General features: G+C 40.6%; 2 protein-coding genes across 2 annotated transcripts in view; one reads left to right on the forward strand and one right to left on the reverse strand.

Annotated features, from left to right (window-relative positions):
• The window catches only part of LOC137281812 (collagen alpha-2(IV) chain-like), a 55,464-nt gene extending 41,400 nt beyond the window's left edge, over nt 1-14,064 (forward strand). The window contains exons 27-40 of the mRNA XM_067813431.1: nt 968-1,225; nt 2,675-2,764; nt 3,337-3,470; nt 4,533-4,839; nt 5,214-5,267; nt 5,922-6,107; nt 6,718-6,851; nt 6,958-7,102; nt 7,873-8,001; nt 8,679-8,886; nt 9,595-9,707; nt 10,697-10,902; nt 11,756-11,842; nt 12,647-14,064. Of these exons, the coding sequence (XP_067669532.1) occupies nt 968-1,225; nt 2,675-2,764; nt 3,337-3,470; nt 4,533-4,839; nt 5,214-5,267; nt 5,922-6,107; nt 6,718-6,851; nt 6,958-7,102; nt 7,873-8,001; nt 8,679-8,886; nt 9,595-9,707; nt 10,697-10,902; nt 11,756-11,842; nt 12,647-12,931 (2,336 nt within the window). The 3' untranslated portion in view covers nt 12,932-14,064. The remainder of the gene's footprint in view (nt 1-967; nt 1,226-2,674; nt 2,765-3,336; nt 3,471-4,532; nt 4,840-5,213; nt 5,268-5,921; nt 6,108-6,717; nt 6,852-6,957; nt 7,103-7,872; nt 8,002-8,678; nt 8,887-9,594; nt 9,708-10,696; nt 10,903-11,755; nt 11,843-12,646) is intronic.
• A 507-nt stretch (nt 14,065-14,571) lies between these two features.
• LOC137281813 (U2 snRNP-associated SURP motif-containing protein-like) overlaps nt 14,572-20,353 on the reverse strand; it is a 44,881-nt gene continuing 39,099 nt past the window's right edge. The window contains exons 23-24 of the mRNA XM_067813433.1: nt 17,515-17,636; nt 14,572-16,667 (exon numbers count right to left, since the gene is read on the reverse strand). Coding sequence (XP_067669534.1) covers nt 16,553-16,667; nt 17,515-17,636 — 237 coding nt within the window. The 3' untranslated portion in view covers nt 14,572-16,552. The remainder of the gene's footprint in view (nt 16,668-17,514; nt 17,637-20,353) is intronic.

Below are 20,353 nucleotides of genomic sequence, written 5' to 3' on the forward strand. Positions count from 1 at the left end.
AGTTGAGAAACAGCCTTCTGGTGACATAAATGGGAAATAGAAGGCTGTCGGCGACATTCCCAACTTCCCCTGTCATTCATGGTCAACTAGCCGAAAACCCAAAAATGTCCCTCTGGAGGAATTTGTTTTGAGTCTACTTTAAACAAGAACCGTAACTCTATTGCAGTTCAATTCCAACAGTAAAAAAGTAACTGAATTACTTGAAAATTGATATGAAAAAGAGATTTAAGTAAACACAAACTAAAGAATTTGTAGACGGTCCAAACATTGATTTCGATTTTGTTTGTGCTTGTCTGTATAATCTTACTGCCATATATGTAGTGAAATTTGAAATTAATTATGCAACACAGTTCTATTAGCTATGTCATTTATGATGTCAGAATGACTGTCTTAATTTTCTCGATGTATTAAACAATCACAAAATGCTATTTGAATGCTATTAGGTTTTGCCTCAATCTTTACATGCACTCTGATTGGTTTGTCATATTTTCACACATACATGTGATATACGAGATGTACCCCATTGTCGGTGTTCAGTGACACTTATTATCCATGTAGTCGATGGTAGATAACAATACTTCACACGTTGTACACATGTTGGAACAAAACCCATGGACTTCAGTATGAAGAGCAAATGGTTTAACCACTAAGCACTAAGTGTTGTTATAGTAACTGGTAAAGTAACTATGATCATATACAAACATTAATTGAAAAAGCTGACCATGAGGACAGTTTAGATGAGGGTGAGTGTGGTGGATTTTATGCTGCTTTTTTTCAATTGATGCTTGTAGCAATATTCCAGCAATAACATGCCATAGGACACTGGAAATGGACTTCACACATTGTACCCATGTTGGTACAAAACCCATGGACTTCAGTGAGAAGAGCAAATGTTTTAGCCACTAAGCTACCGTACTGCCCCGTTAGATAAGAAACGTGGGGTGTAATAATAATGATATTATTCCAGGTGAGGTTGGAAATGCTGGTCTCCCTGGCCTACCTGGCCTTCCAGGACCAACAGGGCCCAAAGGCTTCGCTGGTGAACCTGGTCTCCCTGGTCTCCCAGGTCTTAAGGGTGACACAGCACCTTTTGGCATCAAGGGTGTGAGGGGTCAACCCGGTCTTGATGGTCTGCCGGGGCTTGCTGGACAGCCAGGTCTCCCTGGACGGAAGGGACTTAGGGGACTGGGTGGAGATAGGGGTCCAAGCTACCCAGGAGAAATAGGTAAGAGGGAAATATACGTGTTTAAAATGGCCTGTATTATGATGAAATTTAGGATAACTGCCAATATGCATTCTGAGAGTAATTCTGTCGAGTAATCTCTCATTCATTATTTCTCAAAGTGGTCACCAAAACAGTAGGTTGACTTCAGAGTTTCCTTGCTGACATTTTATGTATTTCTGAATTTTCTTTAACAAATGAGTACTACACAAAATGACCCTTTTAAAACACAATGTCTGTTCTTTGTGCATGAGGCTGTGGACTTCATGGGACAGGACATAAAGAACACACGGCATGTTGTGCTGATATAACTGAATATTACAGTACACTCACCTGTACATTCACTCTGGACAGAGACCACCACTTTGATCCAGGAGATGGAGTGTCTGCCCAGGGAGTACAGGGTCAGGGATTTGATACCTCGTCACTTTTTACCAAAATTGACATGAAATAATTGTACTTGTCTTTAACAAGGGGCACAGTCCAGGAACATGAACCACAAAGTATTTTTAACATTACAAGCTATCATAATCATAAAGTATTATAATCTTATGAATATCATAGAGACACGGATGCACTGCGAATTGTGACCATCTATTAGGGTAATGTCAAGTACCATCAGTTATTCTTCCCTGACTTCGGTAAATACTGGATTGTGATTGGTTAATCAGAGTCATTCAGAGGTATATAATCATGTTATATGCCTCTGATTTTCCAACACGGTATTTGTTTTGTTTTTGTAAATCTGAATAGTGTAGTTGTGGTAGAAAGGAGATAAACATACTGTGTTTGAAAATCAGAGGTATATAACACAATTATTACAGCCGTAAATCCGATTTAAAACTGAATGCATAGTATATAATGAAATTATAATAGCTCTAAGTTTGATTGAAAACCAAACATGTAGCATGAGGTTTTAGATATAAAATTTAGACCCATCGTGATTTTGTTATATCCTTGTTTTTTTCTGCTAAACGTATGTTTATCTCCTAAATATCCAGTGATGAAAACTAAATGGGGATCAGATCCCTGACCTTGTACATTGAGGTGATATACATTGACTGATTGATTTGGAACTGGTGTACTTGGAATCCAGAAAACATTATGAACCACCATGACAACTTTGATCTGCAGATTTGTGTCTCTTCTGTGTGCCAAAACCAAAGCTTAGATGGTTTGAGGAAAAATCCTTTTCCTTCAAGGCAGCAACATTGTGGAATGAACTGCCTGTTGACTTGAAAAAATTGGAAAATCTCTGCGCTTTCAAAAGGGCTTCCTGTTTAATCAATTTTTCAACATAGCCTAATCTTGACCCCAATTACAGACTTGACCCCCAAATACCAGAGGTCTGTTGTTAGCACTGTTTATGTTGATGAAGGTTGTGTGAATTGGGTGTGGCACCTTATACCTGGAGATAACATTGTGTATCTAATGTCTGGCTGTATCCTACAGGTCGTGAGGGTCTTCCTGGTCTAAGTGGACTCCCAGGACCTGACGGACCATCTGGACCCAAAGGCAGGATTGGAGAAATGGGAATCCCTGGTGAGTGTGATTACCTATACTATCAATGACGCATACCTCATAAACCTTGTTCAGTTGCAATTAAGGTAATCAAAACCAAATTCAGTATCAAATATTTCTTCTATTTCATGAAAATGTAGTGAGGTAAATCATCTTAGAGGTGTCATGAGCTTATAACATGTTTTTAACAGGATTTTACTATAGTGTGTTTGAATAGTTTATGTATATTCATAAGATAACTGCTTTTCATTTTTTGAATGATTTGAGATTTCAGTATTTTTTAGTTACTGATGTGGCAATCAGATTTGGGGATATATTTTAATATTTATTTTTATTTTTTTATGAATATCTTCTTTTGATCATGTTGTTATTAATTCTGGTTGTGAAGCTAAGGAACTGTCACTTCAAAAGTGGAGAGACAAATGTTTCCTTAATATTACTTCAGATTGTTTTTTCTTCCACCACAAACTCAGTTCATTTTTTGGAGTAATGACTGAAAAATATACCGGTACTGTCCAAGAAATTGAAGCTCCAAACCCCTCAATGGTTAATGGTGGGTGTACACGATACAAGTTGTGTTGTTGATTCTGCAGGCCTCGATGGTCTGCCTGGAGACCCCGGTCTGCAGGGGAGAGATGGCAATGATGGCCTCCCTGGTCTTCCTGGGTTGAAGGGGGAGCGAGGTCTTGATGGTCTGCCAGGTCTGGATGGAGAACGAGGTGGTTTGGTAGGTATGGCCATAATCTAGGGGACACCACCATATTCTTTTTTCACCATTGCAAACAGGATATCTATTTTACAGTGTGTTTTTACAGGACTGAAGATTAAGGAATATATGTAAATTCTAAACATTATTTGTGTTGGCGGATTAACAAAAATATGTGAATTCTAAACATTATTTTTGTTGTAAGATTAAGGAATATATGTGAATTCTAAACATTAACTGTGTTGGAAGATTAACAAAAATATGTGAATTCTAAAAATGATTTTGTTGAAAGATTAAGGAATGAATGTAAATTTTAAACATTTTTGTTGGAAGATTAAAGAAACTATGTAAATTCTATTCATTATCTATGTCAGGGTTTCCTTGCAACACTTAAATCTGAAATGGACTCATTATGTCGCTGCTGCTGTTCCTATTGCTCCAACAGAGCTAGTTAAGTTCTGTTATCAGTCAACTGCATTGTCTATATGTGAAAAGAGGTACTGCTGTATTGCTTTGTACCAAAACTGTACCATATGTAAATACACCCCAATGCTGTACCAAGATGTACCAAATGTAAGTGGACCCGTGAAGGTCCCAGGGTAGAATAGGCCTTCAGCAACCCATGCTTGCCATAAAAGGCGACTATGCTTGTCGTAAGAGGCGACTAATGGGATCGGGTGGTCAGGCTTGCTGACTTGGTTGGCACATGTCATCTGTTCCCAATTGTGCAGGTCGATGCTCATGTTGTTGATCACTGGATTGTCTGGTCCAGACTCAATTATCTACAGACCGCCGCCATGTAGGTGGAATATTGCTGAGTGCGGCATAAAACTAAACTCACTCGCTCACCAAAGTTGCCACATCTTTATAACATTGGGGACAGTTTTAGAGACCTCTTAATTATTGATGATGGTGAAGAGAAAAACGGTTAGTTCTACAAAAGACTAGCTAGCACTGGTTATATTGTTTTCTACCCAATTTTGAAAATCAATTAGAAGTGATCCTATCACCTATGAGCTGACTGCCAAAAACATCTCTGACTCACATGAGTTCATCAATCGCTTGTGCTTCTCTCTTGGATAGGGTGTGGATGGCTTGCCTGGCACCCCTGGTCTCCCTGGCCTTACAGGTGATCGTGGACAGGATGGACTCCCTGGTATCGACGGAGAACTTGGACAGCCTGGTGATGATGGTCTGCCTGGTCTACCAGGATTACCAGGTCTGAATGGCATGAAGGGATCCCCTGGTCCTGCTGGACTCCCTGGAGCTGATGGATTTCCTGGGGGACGTGGTGAAGATGGTTTGCCAGGTCTTAGTGGGCCCCGTGGTCTTAGAGGAGAGAATGGTCTTCAAGGTCGACCTGGTCTTGATGGCGAGCCTGGCCAACCAGGTATGGTGGAATGACAACTCCCTGGCCTAGTACAACCAGAAACTGATGTAGTGCTGCAGGTCTGTGGCTCCTTAGTTGTAGCCACTGAATACAGATTCAAAAGAAAAGTGTGCTTTGTATCAATATCATTCCTTCGACTGGATCAATAACATAAAACCTTGAATAAGTATGAACATTGCATAACCACCTGGTTTACATGAACACATAGCCAAATGTCAGTCCTCCTGGCTTTGAAATCATCAGGCAGTTCCACATAGCATATCCAGAAATAACTGGCTGTGATCATCACTTACATTTTCAGCCACACAAGTCCTCAAATTTATGCATAACCAGGTACAGCTGGTGACTATAAAGCTGTGATTATCTTGTTGCAGGTTTTGATGGAGGTCCTGGTCTGCCAGGTCTGCCTGGAGAAGAAGCACCAGCAGGTGAGACAATTGCTGACAATTAAAAATTCATTGCTACCATTTCTGATATACAAAAGTGAATAATAAAAGACTAATGAGACAGTTACTTTTTAATTCATGACGACTTTTGTATGGGCTCTTCACATAGCCAATTCTTACTGAAAATATAGTTAAGCATAGCTCAGTTGAACAGTTCTTTCATACATATAGACAACATACCTTTGTTACAGCAATTAGGTTCATGTTTTTTATGCATCTCCTATTAGGTTGACACTGCTGTACCTTGAAACTGGTGTAGTTGATTTTTGAATGACATACAAAGCATATTTGTCTGCTGCCCTAAGGCACACAAAAAGTGTTTCTACCCCTGCTTTCACTCACAACGTACCTGTAATTACTGACACTGATTCATTTAATCTTGATATTGCCTTAGTTTAGTTTTCCTTGACCTACGCAACTGGGATACGATAACCTGTGTCAGCCAGGTCTGCAAGGCTTATCACCCGATCCTCTTTGTCACCTTTTATGACAAGCATGGGTTGCTGAAGGTCAATTTTTGCTTGTATTTCATAGGTCCTACTCTGAAACATAAAAAGGTTCAGATCATCATGTTTTCTTAATACCAATAACTGTCAGTGATTGTGTTGATAATCCTGCATGTGTGTTGTTTCTCAGGTCGCCCAGGACCTCCTGGTGTGGATGGTATCCCAGGCACCCCTGGTCTGCCTGGCCTTCCAGGTTTGCAAGGTGAAGATGGTTTTCCAGGTCGACCTGGACTTCCAGGCCAAAAGGGAGAGTCTGCCTTTTCTCTACCTGGACTGAAGGGCCTGCCAGGAGACTCAGGACTTGATGGACTTCCGGGTAAGATCTTTCATTTATGCAATACCAAATGGTTAGATAATTCATTTGTCATCCTTAATAAAAATCTCTTGTTAATATCATATACATGGGTATTTGATATTTCAGTTAGAACCTCAGTAAAAACATATATGAAATAATCATTAGTCATCACTCAAGGAATACGCCTATATGGTTTATCTTATAAAAGTGCGTTTTGAAAATTTTCAACAGCTTATGGCACAATAACCCATCTTCAGCTGGGTCACAATAACCTATCTTCAGCTGGGTCACAATAACCTACCTTCAGTAAGGGTCACAATGACATACCATCAGTATACCACCAGGTAGGACACAAGAACATACCATCAGGTGGGGCACAATAGCATACCACTGGATAGTGCACAATAGCATACTTTTCGGTAGGACACAATAGCATACTATCTGGTAGGGCACAATAACACACCATCAGGTACTGCACAATAACATGTCATCAGATAAGCCACAATAACATAACATCAGGTAGGGGACAGTAGCATACGATCACAGAGGATACACATGTCAGTTGTTGCAGATCTTGAGGACTTTGTCAAAATCAGATGAAGCAATGCAATGTTTTCCATTGATTCAACAGGTTTACCTGGAGAACGGGGAGCACCAGGACAGCCAGGATTACCTGGTCTGCAGGGATTGAAGGGAGAAACTGCTTTGCCAGGTCTACCAGGGACTGACGGTCGAGATGGAGAACCAGGCAGGATTGGCGAAGATGTGAGTATATATATTCCTGCATTTTACGAACTTACACAGCTCTGTGAACTTGACAGACATTGGCGATTTTTTTTACTTGAGTATTAATTTGATGTTGTCCTTTCAGGGAGAACCTGGTCAACCTGGTCTCCCAGGTATTGATGGTCGGCGTGGTGACGATGGTGAAAATGGTTTTCCTGGTCGCAAGGGAGAGAGAGGTGATCCTGGCTTCTCTGGTGAAAGAGGTCGACCTGGAGGTCCTGGTATTCCTGGTAGGTTCACCTTTTTAACACCTGGCACATGTGCTTGTTAAATATATTGTCCAGAACATGCCTCTAATTTTACTTACATACAATATTTTCTTATATGGATGTATTTGGGGATTTTTACAGGACTGTGTGCACCTAGAGCAATTATACATGATAATCTTGTTGCTCCGGACAAAAACAGGTTGCAGCAGCTGTTGAATATACAATTACAGTGGAATCTGTCAAAACTGGCATCTGTCCAATCCTGCAAGTTGTCAATAGCCACATAAAATCTCAGTCCCATTCGTGGCTTGTACATTTATCATCAGCTCCAAAAATCCAGCACATTGTCTAAACTTTATTATTTCTTCAGTCCTGATGAGCGCCAGTTTAGACAGCTTCCACTGTATATATAATGATTGGGTTTTGGTTGGTTGGTTTGTTGTTTAATGACACACTCCCACACACTAATATTCCCACTACATTGCAGTAGTCAGGACCAGACAATCCAGTGATCAACACATGAACATCAATCTATGCATTTTGTATATGATGACATGTGTCAACCATGTCAGCAAGCCTGACCATCTGATTCTGTTAATGTTTGTGTAGTGGTATTGATGATGTAGACATCATTATAAAAGATTTATCGTAGATAAAATGTTATCTTGCTTTTCATGACAAGTTGGTGTAAATCCGAGGTTGCAGTTTCATGTTACGCCTGTGCAAGTTGTAAATGCTTGTATTGAGCTCTGTAGATTATTGAAAATATGTATGGTTCTTCCATCTTGCAGGTTTGAAGGGATACCCAGGTGACCCCGGCCCCATTGATTACGCTCGCCTGCCAGATAGCCCGCGTGGAGACAAAGGAGGAAGGGGTGAACCTGGTCTGCCAGGTTTAGAAGGCCTAAGAGGACCTACAGGTAAGCTACCTTCCCTTTAGTGTGTATTCAGATTCACTGTATGAAGTGTTGTAAAACTCTAGACCTATCTGCAAGTGTTCCACAACTTTTATTGAACATTCGTATGAAAATCTATATTTTCCTGTGTAGATGACAAACAACAGCTTTGAAGGAATATATGATTACATGAAAATGATTATCACGTTCCTTATAGTTCCATTGATTTTTTCACTAAGTTTAGGGGACAGACTAATGGGTTTTACACATTGTACCCATATGGGGATAAGGACCAGGGGCCCCTTTCACAAAACTCTTGTAAGCCTAAGGTCTCGTAACTTTACTCGTAGAATTCCTATTTCCAATGTTACAGCATAGGAGGCACGAATGCTACGAGAAAAGTTACGAGACCTTAGACTTACGAGAGTTTTGTGAAAGGGGCCCCTGTTTCTTTGGAGTCATGAGTGAATGCTTTAACCACTAGGATACGCCATTGTTGTTGTTTAAACTCAGTTTCGTAACTACAACTCATTCTTTAAAAACAAATTCAGCGTTCTGGACAGGTGCTTTAGGATATCTATGCCTTCTGGAGCAGGGAAAATAGCCTGAGTGCCCCTTCATTTTTCCACAATTGTAACAATGTAGTTGGATCACACTTCCGGTGAGGTTTTGTCCCAAACTAACTATACATGTCGTTCCAGGTGATGATGGTCTACCTGGTCTGAATGGCCTCCGTGGTACCGAAGGGTTCCCAGGAACTCCAGGAACAGCTGGTGAACCAGGCCCCTCCGGTCAGCCTGGTATTCCTGGTATCGATGGCATGCCTGGTCTTCCTGGTTTGCCAGGATTCCCTGGTGAGATAGGAGGACCCGGAGGGGATGGAGGAGGCCCGGGCATTTACTTCACAAGGTAAGGATGGTGGGCACAGTGCAGCTAGGCATCAGGGTCTAGACTTTTTAAGCTCTCTTAGCACTAAGATAGTCGTAACTGCCATACATTAACATTAAATTATGACTGTCTTCATGCTAAGAGTGCTTTAAAAATCTAGGCCCAGTCTTGGGACTTAAATATATTCTTACTTTGTGTATTTTTCATGACACCTTTGCTTTGGTCTGTCTGGACATTGTGATACATTCTTCTTGTTCTCAAAACAATGCTATTTATCACTGGTTAATGTTCATTCTTGATTATTGGTACAACTACGGTATTAACTGCACTCTGTCTAATTAGGACCGACTTGGAACCAGTTGAAAAGTCAGAGCAGTCTGAGTTAAACATAAGTTTCCTATGAAGTATGATTGTTGCAGGACCGTAAGTTCAGTCCAGTATTTACAGCAGTCCAAGAAAGATTCTGTGTTGGTCAGAGTCCGAGTTGGACAGAGTGCACTATTAATAATTATAATGGGCTGATTTCTATTCTTGCTGAATCAAACACAATTCAGTCGTGACATTTTTGAATGTTGCTTTCTGATTGGTTTGCTAGCAGTATTAAACCTATGTTGACTATGGACCAGATGACAGAATAAAGATGGCTGTTTCCATCTGTGTTTTCATATTCAAACAACTACTATACATTATTCTGTGGGTCTTTATGTTACGATTATGTTATATTTTCAGGCACAGTCAGACCACCAATGTTCCAAACTGCCCAGTGGGGACAGTCAATATGTGGACCGGGTATTCACTGCTGTACGTTGTTGGCAATGGGCGTGCACATGGACAAGATCTTGGTAGGAGCACAGATGTGTTTCATAGTTTATGTTTTATAAAAGATCAATGAAGATATGGGGTTTGAATTTGTCCTCATTAAACCATGCTTGTAGTCAAATGAGGCAACTAATGGAATCAGGTGTTCAGAGTCACTGACTTGTTGACATATGTCATCATATGCCATTTGCCGAGAACGATCTTCATGATGTTGGTCACTGGATTGTCTTGTCTGGAGACTTGATTATTTGCAAAGTGTTTATTATCCAGGCTCATGATTTTCATCTATAAGTTTTATTCAAGATATGATGAAATATTGCTTTCATTGATATATAGTGTGCTCTCAAAATTACTTTTGACTAGAAAATATCAGAAAGTACTAGACTGTTGAGTTTTCTTAATTGTTCATTAAGTCTGAAACAAATATACACATGGAGAAGTAGTGAACTTTCAGGAAGCCACCACCAAATGTGAAAGTGATCCCCCCAGATTGTTTTGTTCCATCCTGGAAAAAGTCAAACAGTGTTTCTTTTGTATAGACAAACAGTTTTAGATTTCAATGTTATTTGGACTTCCATAACATCTGCACTGCCACACATTGTAACTTTGGATCATATTTACGACTCATAATGACCATTATCTGTATGAATTAAACTTGCTTAGGTTGTATCTGATGCTCCCGGCACCCACATATTGATCTCTGTGATATGACCAACATAGGTCTTTTAAGAATGAGAGTTATGGTTATCGTAGCGCTAGGAGGACTTACTTGGACAAGGCTGTGCTCTTCTTGTATTTATGAACAGTCAAATTTAAGCGAGTGAGTGAGTTTTACACCGCACACAGCCATATTCCAGCAAGCCTGACCACCCGATCCCGTTAGTCACCTCTTGCGACAAGCATAGTTGCCTTTTATGGCAAGCATGGGTTGCTGAAGGCCTATTCTATCCCAGACCTTCACGGGTCAGTCAAATTTGATCTCATGATTACAGTGTGATTGGTTTCTCATCAGGTACTGCTGGTAGCTGTCTGCCCAGGTTCAGCACCATGCCTTTCATGTTCTGCAACATCAACAACGTCTGCAACGTGGCCTCGCGCAGTGACTACAGCTACTGGCTAGCCACGCCCGAACCAATGACGCCTATGATGAATCCAGTCAGTGGGGAACAGATTCGACCCTACATCAGTCGCTGCACCGTCTGTGAAGCACCGTCACCTGTAAGTCACTGTGTTTGTAGCAGGGAGATGGGTTAGCGAGTGTGGAGATTTAATGCTGTTTATAACAGTGTTGGAGTTAGCACCATATATTGTATTGTGTGAGGAGCGAGACAGTGAGGTTGGTGTAGTGCCACTGTAGTCCAGCAATTCCTAGTGCCGAGAGCATGTCAAAAACAGGAATCAGACATTGTACCTATGTGGGAAGTCAAACCCATGCCTTTGATGTGACAATGTAATTGTTTACACTATTGTGAACATAGTCTGAAACATTACATATTTTCTGTATTTTCAGTTTCATTTTCTTAGTCCTCCTTAGTAGGTATTTACTCTGTTAACATCAAGGAGAAAGAATATACTCAAAATCATTGTGTTCCTTCCTAAAGAAGTTGATGTCCATAAATTCTGACTGTTTATGTGCACTTCCAAATGCTGTAAAAAGACTTGACTGTGACAATATAGTCTGTTTCGTGTGTAATTACTGGCTACATGTTCTGAGTAATGTTCCTGCTCTGTATGTAAGGACCCGAGTCAGTCCTAGATTATGATTCTAGATTTGTCATTACCACTCTCCGCACATGGAGTTTATAATAATGGAATACCCAATGAAAATCTGGGTTAGAATTTATCTTCAGCAACGCATGTTTGTATGCATGCGACTAACAGGATTGGGTGGTCAGACTTTCTGACCTGGTTGACACATGACATCGTATCCCTGCTGCGAGGACTCATGTTGTTGATCACTGGATTGTCTTGTCCTGACTTACTTGCAGACTGGTTCCATGTAGCTGGAATATTACTGAGAGTGACATTAAAATAAGAAACAAAGTGTGGAACTATGCTTATTGCGTTTCAGATCATGGCCATCCACAGTCAAACCATGGTTCTGCCTGAGTGTCCAGGAGGCTGGAGGTCCCTATGGATCGGTTATAGTTTCATTCTGGTAAGTCACCTTATCTTAGCAGCCCATGAACACTGGCAAGATCAATGACAAAATCACTCAGAACTGGTTTTACATATGAGACAAATCAATACAAGTTGCCTAAGAAGATCCGGGTTGGTCCTCAGCAACCCAGCTTGTGTAAATCAGGACTAATATTAAGAAGGAGTAACATGACTGGGTTGTTGGACTCACTGACCTTGTTGATTTTAAGTACTGTAATCGTAGTTATTTTGCGCATGGGATACATTTTCACTATTTAAGTGAAAAAACGTGGATAATAATCATATGAAGCTTAATTTTCATGTTCAACACGCAAATTATGACAGTCTTTCCATCTACCAGTATATTCCGGTATTTCACAGGCAAAAATGTCAAAGGACCAGTATATTATGGCAAACAAATCGTGGGGACCAGCAATAAATTCACCTGGTTAAATTATTTACTCCAAATAGCAACTCTTGAGGTTTAAGGAAACTGCCTTGTAGATTTGATCTGCATCATATACAACGTGATGGAATTCCGTGTCAATTTTTAGCCTTGACCCCTATGAGGCATTATAGCGTGAGGTTATAATGTATCAGATAGCAATACTCTATATACGATATATACAATTACAGTATTGTGTGAAATTGCATAGATCAGTTGTGTTGATATCAGTCACAAGATTGCCTGTTGCCGATTTGAGTATTTACAAACAGTTGTTTTATAGCTGGACTATTTCTGAATGAGTTGATGAGCAATAAACATGCTCACCAGATTCTGACACAAGAATGTGACCTAACATTCCCAACCTATCTGTTTCAGAACACTGGTGCTGGTTCTTCTGGCTCTGGCCAGTCCTTGGCTTCCCCAGGTTCCTGCCTGGAGGACTTCCGTGCCGCTCCTTTCATCGAGTGCCATGGAAGAGGCACATGTAATTACTATGCAACTTCACTAAGTTTCTGGTTAGCTACTTTAGAAAGAGATAACCAGTTTAGCAGGCCTCTCTCAGACACACTCAAGGCAGGCAATTTACGAAGTAAAATAAGCAGATGCCAAGTTTGTATGAAAGATGAATCTCTTGAACCTTTTCTCTATAGGTTTAAATAAATACAAGTGAAAGTTCTTTTAGCTTCTATAATTAATTTGTGATCTCGTCAGGGATATTGCTCCAGGCGTCATGTGCTTGTAAATCTGTACATACCGTCCGACGATGGAACGTAAACTACCCCCTATGTATTGAAAGCACCAGCTTCCATACAAACAGGTTTTTTCATGGCTAGGCATGTGTGTTTGAAGAAAAAACAGACCCCAATTTGCAATGAAGGGTCACCAGTCTGATTTCATATTGGTGCTATTTACATTCAGACATCTGTGTTTTGTACACTTGATGTTTTGCACGGAGTAGAAGAAAACAGTGTACTTTCTAGTCACATGTAGAGTCAAACTGGCTTGCACTACATTCAACATGCTTTTGTACCTAACTACATACAATTTATAAAATTATGAAGAAAATTGTTGGAAGTACTGCAAGCCATATTAACAGATAGCATCTTTCAGTGCAATAACGTGATAATACTCCTTGTACCCAACCATCACTGCCAAATTCTCGTGATATATTTTCAAGTATTGGATGTGTGATATGATTACTGCTAATGTGCCTCTCGTGTAGAAGAAAACAGTAGTATCTACCATCCTCATATCTGTGTCTTTTGTATGTAATGACCGCCTAAAGCGGCATCTGTTTTGAAGGGTCTGAATAGTCATAATGATATAACAAGATTCAACAGGTCAAGATAAGACAAAAATAGTTGAATTCCAGACACCAGACGTTCCTTATAGCCGAGGCACATTTGATTCAGTGATTTAAGACAAGGCTCAAAAATGCTCAGTTGTTTTTCTTGATTTTTATACAGACTGTACTATAAGTGGTGACTAAAATCCTCCCTGTTTTATCTTGACCTGTTGTTGCTAGTTTAAGCTCTTATGCATATTAGTGAATATTTCAAGCTGGATGAAATTTAAGCTTTAATACTTGAAGATAATGTATCTTTTGTATGTTTCATTATACTGCCAACGGAACAGGGTGTGGATGTTTATCACATCAGATCTGGTTTATTGGGGGAGTTCAGTCTTTGAGATCATGTCAATTCAATTGTCTGTACTACATGAAATTGAATACTCCTTTGGGTTAGCTCAATTCACAATGTCTGTAATTAAAGAGAATAAATGATCATTTGACATCATGGTGTCTGCCTCATATGTTCTGAAAGGATGACTTCATTGGAAGGAACGCCAACTGTATGCCAGTTCATTGGATTTATTTAGGTATGAGTTTACTCTGCAATATCACTGGAGGAACGGAGAAAGTTACATATAGTTTGGCGTGACATGCATGTGGACCCGGGTTTTTTGTAAATAACTCTTCATCCAATGATCCAATAGATCTCAAACTTTGCATGTGGATGTTTTGTCAGACAACCTAATCACATTGTAAATCACCAATTTTATGCATTTGTATGAAAGAATCTGTCTATGTAACTGTCCCCTAAAAAACCCCAGGAGAATGCTGACAGCTTGCAGAGGGAGGGAGCCAATGACCTGTAACAGCGGCAGTGTTGGGTGTTGTGGCTGGGCCCATTACTTGTAACTGGGTTTTAGCAATGAAATAACAATTCTAAAAAAAAGATGTAAGTAGCGAATCTGAGAAAACAGTTAGCAGTGAATCCAAATTCAAACAGGAGAAGCAGTAACTTGTTCATATTTATTTCATGATTGGCATCAATGGTAACTTCATGTGACTTGCTTGATGGGAGAAAATGTACATCACATTCAAATATTGTGCAGAAATAAACATCTAATTCATCTTACTCTTTGATTTATCAGCTGGCCCTGCAAACACAGCAGTTGCTCCAACATTATTCATCCTTTAGAACAGGAGGTAACTGCATACGTTTGCATTTGTATTAACATCATTAAAACAAATCAACACAAAATGTAGGTCACTAGCAATGAATAAATTATGAAGAAGACTGATCATTGAGCACTCAAGGAGCTGTGAGTGAGGTTAGTTTACGCCCCACTAGTCAATAATACAGCAAGGTGGTGGTGGTGGTCTTTAATTAATTGAGTCTGGACCAGCCAATCCAGTGATAAACTGCAGAATTCAAAGTTGATGCACACACAAAATAAACATCAATACACCTCATGACAAAACTTTCTCAAAGATGATCACATTCCAATTTTCGGAGAAGTCATTATTTGCAAATTTGCAATACTTTGTCATATCATTACTTTGTTAGGGTCAGTGTTTAATTTGAAGAAATATAATTTTTTTATTTACAAAATCTCACTGAACAGAAATTTTCCTTGATTACACAATCAAATGTTTCATCACATACATCCAGGTCTCAAAGATAGAATAACCACAAGAACTTTCAATGTTGACTGATTTGTCATAGTAGAAACTACAACTCAGCTGGACATATGGACATTTTTGCTGATAATAATACGTCAGGAAAACATGTAACATTTTGTAAAAGACTTGTTCTAACATATGGTACATTCACAACTGACTGAACACAGGCCGATATTTTTAAAATTGTAATATGACATGTTGAGTATTAACCTTAATGAAGGAAATAGCATAACTATGTCTCCTCTCAGATTTTCCTTTACAAATCAGGCTTCTCCACAACTTGGTCAGTCTTGGAAACTGTCAATTACTCCGACAGTATATGTTCTAACACTTCTGAACTTTCAAACAAAAACCAAATGACTGTGCTTGATAATGTGTGATCTGTACGGGACAGGACAAATCTTTAAGGACATACACAGGAACATTACATAAAGGTGTATATTTGGTTCTTGCATGATGTCATGAGAAGTGATGAACAAATGGTAACAATGAACGGTTAAGAATAATACCTGATCTCACACAACCCAGCATCACTACAGTGAACTCTGAATGCATAAACTGCTGCCATTGACATGGAGACTTTGAGAGAATATAATAGTAACAACCTTGCACACAGGTTGGACAATGACCAGCAAGAATTTGTTAATGGTTCTCTATTCAATGGATCCTTCTATTAACAATATAATTCTTCTATTTCTGCCAAGAAATTGTACAATCCAAATGCAATAACTGAGACTATTATTCCCTATAGTAAGAAGTAGTATATTCAAGTATATGTATCCCTTTATGAGTCAGTTGTACAAAGGAAATGATATGTATAAAGGTGACTAGAATTACTGCAGAACAAACATAAGAAATTTCACCACATGACCCCTGAAAAAGCGGATCGACATAACCACTACGTCATTCAAGGTTAGGCTTTTATTGATGCAAAGCTTCAATGTTCAATGCTTCAAACCTGAGCACAATCCAATACTCAATGGAGACAGATTCTTTTACAGGTGGAATACTTCTGTCCCCATATTCAGTAGTCCAATATATTTATATTAAGTTTGTAAAGCATTAGGTCTAATCTGTGCAGCTTCTAATATTCCTCGACTGGTATGTGTAAATAGGCAGCTTATAAAGAAACGGAGTAAATAAAAAGGAAATTCCTTCATTTGACACCAGAGTGTTTTCAACAAAGAACACATCATAGAACACTGACTTAAAACATGCTGAGGGCTGGAGAGATCACTGTTGTTATTGGTGTAGCTCATGACTGTACAATGTCTTTACAATATATACAAGTTATACTTAGTGAGGGGCACACGTCAGTCTCGGTATTTGTTCCTCTTGTGTTTGTGTCGATGACGACTTGGACTTCTTGATGGGGACTTCCTGGGTGACCTTGACTTTGGTGAACGTGAACGCCGAGATCTCTTGGGGCTGTTGCAGAAGAGAGTAGTGAAAACAATAAGTATGTTGAAAACAATAAGTATGTGAAGGAGTGGTACATTGTATTCAGGAAGCATCAGTATAAATATAAAGTGAGTGAGTGAGTTGGCATTAATGCTACTTAAAAACATATTCGAGTCATGTCAAGAAGCATCAAGTTATGTAAGCAGATTACTTGAGGAGATACAGGGTCTAGATTTGCAAAGCTCTCTTAGTGCGAAATGAGCTTAAAAAATCTAGGCCAAGGTCTCAGACACTAACCATTTTTGTAAACTCTATGTGTAGGGTATAGTAATGACAGACCTAGAAACATACTCAACATGAATAAGGACAGGAACCCACAAATACTTGTGTAAGGGAGGCAACTCTGCACTGCGATTTAAGGCACCTTGGAAGACTGGTGCATAAAACTCAAAATAATGTAAAATTGACAATTCTACCTTGACAAATTCCTCATAATTGATTCATCTGGAACTATGGCCTACTGATGGGGTGTTCTCAGCTTAGCACACTGAACAACAGGTGGCAAACTATCCCAAAAAGTCAAAGGAACAAAAACACAAGGAATCATTTACATCATTTGAAAAATTGAATGTAGAGGACAATTTGGGTTGTTTGTAATGTGTTTTTATGTTCAATCAAGCTGAGATATTCCAACACAGACTTCAATATTTTGTATTCCAATTTGGAATTTTCTAAACATCAACCTGAGAAAGTCTTCCATTCATTCGTTAAAAGTACCTAAGAAACAACAAACAACAACAACACAAAACAGACAAACTACAAATGTAATGTCCTCCCTTATATGCTTACACTTAAAGCAAGACTGACGACTAACCTTTTCATCTTCTTTGATCGCTTTGGACTGTCATAGCCAAGACGTAGTGATGGTGAATATGGTGACCTTGACCTGTGTCTCTTCCTCTCACGTGATGTTCTTCCAGGTGACTCACTGGTCTCCTGCAACAATCCCAAGCAAAAAGAACAATTACACAATGTAACCCGACAGGAATAAATTAAAATGAGACCTTAAAAAATACACCTATTTGGCAGGTACATATTATTAAAATCTAAATATTTTAGATATTTAAATACTTACCTTACCATAGGTCTTATGCATATTACCTCAACTTCGCTAGAAGAGATCAGACAGTCGTTGATTCGCCATTCCCTGGATGGCTACCTCATGTAATCTACGAATGTAGTCACGGATGTGACGTGATCTCCCCTCTCGCGTGAGAGCACAGAATCCAAAATTCACTTTTACCGCCAACTGGAAGGTCGAAGAGTCCAAAGTGGGGAGGAGCATCCAGCGCTGGGAGGGAGTCACCGCCCTATGGTAAGGTAAGTATTTAAATATCTAAAATATTTAGATTTTAATAAATTTTTAACTTACCTTACCATAGGTCTTATGCATATGGCTTCGACAGATGGATGGTGGTGTGGACTCCGGAGGACCATCCCTCAGCAAACAGTGCACATGCATCAGGAGAACTTGGGAAATCAATGCCAACGGTCTCAGGAAAACACCTGGAGCAGGACAAAGAGTAACCCAATAGAACTCCAAAGAAAAAACGACGCACCCTGAGGGTGAGGTTAATCTTAAGACTAACGGTAAGTAACAGCGTTATTACCTAATGGGCGGACGGTCGGGTAAGTTGCTGAGCAACTACCAGTGGACCAAATGACTGTAACCCCTCCACATCTTCAACTGCCAGGTCCCTCAAGTAGTGGGAAGCGAAGACAGTTGATGATTTCCAGAAACAGCCCTCCATGATCTGTGCTACCGTGCAATTTCGATGAAGGGCCATTGTAGACGCCAAGGCCCTGATCTCGTGCGGGTTATTTGCTACCGGATGAGGCAGGAGCTTGTCGTCGTAGGCAGCCAGGATTGTCGATCTGAGCCAAAGGGCAATCGTGTTCCTGTTTACCTCTCCTTTGCAGGTCGACGCAAATGGGAAGAATAGTCTTTTGCGGGACCGTCTCCTAGAGGCTGACCTTTTAATGTAACATCTCAGAGCTCTGACCGGACATAGCAGTTCCTCCTCCAAGTCATGATGACCAAGGATCGTAGACAAAGGAGGGATGGAAAATAACCTGTAGGGCTGCCCGGGAAGCAGGTTCTTAGCCACAAAGTCCCAGAGCAGACCCAAATGGACTTGTCCGTGCCTTGACTGTTCAAAGTGGATCTGTGTGACGTCAAGAGCATGGATCTCACTGACTCTAGCCGCTGTCGCCAATGCTAGTAGGAAAGCCGTCTTCTTGGATAGGTGTTCAAAAGAGGCTTCCTCTAACGGCTCATACGGCGGTCCTCTAAGATGTTGTAGAACGACATTAAGATCCCAGGCTGGAGGACGAAACTTGGCCTTCTGGTCTTCCAGCTTGAAAGCTTTGAGAAGCGCAATAAGTTCCGGTACCTTGGAGATCTGTTTATCTGACTTGATCGCAAGGACAGAATTCAATGCTGACAGATAGGTGCCTAGGGTACTACCTCAGAGATGTCTAAAGTTCCGTAGAAAGAGAACTTTGACACAAACTGAGGGGATGCTGCCATAGGATCTTGAGATCTTTGTGCGCAAAAATTCTCGAACGAGCGCCATTTGTCGTCATATAGGGATCGGGTAGAAACTCTATGCGCGCCAGCTATAACGCTCGCCAAGCGCATGGAGTAGCCCTTAGCCTTTAACGCCCCCTGCAAATGACCCATGCGTGAAGATGGAATCGCAGTGGATCCGGATGCAGTTGTCGACTGTGTGGATGCCGAAGTAGATGCAACCACTCTGGAAGTTTGTATGGTTCTCCGTTTGCGAGCCATCGAAGGTCGGGGAACCATGGCCTGGCTGGCCACCAAGGTGCGACCAAAAGCAGTCGCAGGTTCTGAGTCTGCTTGACCTTAGCGACCACTTCTGAGAGAAAGGGCTGGTGGTGGAAATGTGTAAGCGTCCAGACCTTCCCACGACAGGGACATCGCGTCGATCGCTCACGCCTCCAGGTCCATAAAGTGACTGAGTGGAAACCCTGTGCTCCCGGGCGATAAACTTCGCCACTTGAGATGAGTACCCCTTGGCCCTCAAGACTTTCACAGATGGTCCAGGCACAAAGATGAAACCGCGACGGAACCAGGTGCAGTGTCCGATTGTGATGATGGTACAACAATTGGTCCCACTCTGGAAGCCGACTATTTGAAACGTCTCTTGACACAACATATTCTCCGTTGGTGATAGACGTAGGGGGTGAGATAAGGCGTCTGCCATGAAGATGCAGGCTCCTGGTATGTGAGATACTTTATTTTGGAGGATCAGACTAGACCACGTCGAAGGGTAGAAACGACAAGTGTAGTAGAGGTCGAGGCCTCCTTGACCCTTGTTTACCTAGAAAGCTATTATTGAGTTGACCGTATGGATCATCAGTAGCTTGTCTCTCGGTGCTGTCAACCAATGATAGACATGCATCTCCGTTTTCATCTTCAACTGGGTAATGTGAAGAGATTGAGCTCCACTCTTCCAGAATCCTGCTGCAACCTCCTTGACTAGATAGGCACTCAATCCTTGGAGAGAAGTGTCTACCTAAAGATGGTTGTTGAATGACAGCTCTAATATGTAACTTCCTACGCAAACATTGACCAGCGAGCCTACCACAGGTGTGGTGTCAAGATGTCCAATGTCGATGTCCTAAGG

This window comes from Haliotis asinina, chromosome 4, assembly GCF_037392515.1.
Source record: "Haliotis asinina isolate JCU_RB_2024 chromosome 4, JCU_Hal_asi_v2, whole genome shotgun sequence".
NCBI lineage: Eukaryota > Metazoa > Mollusca > Gastropoda > Lepetellida > Haliotidae > Haliotis > Haliotis asinina.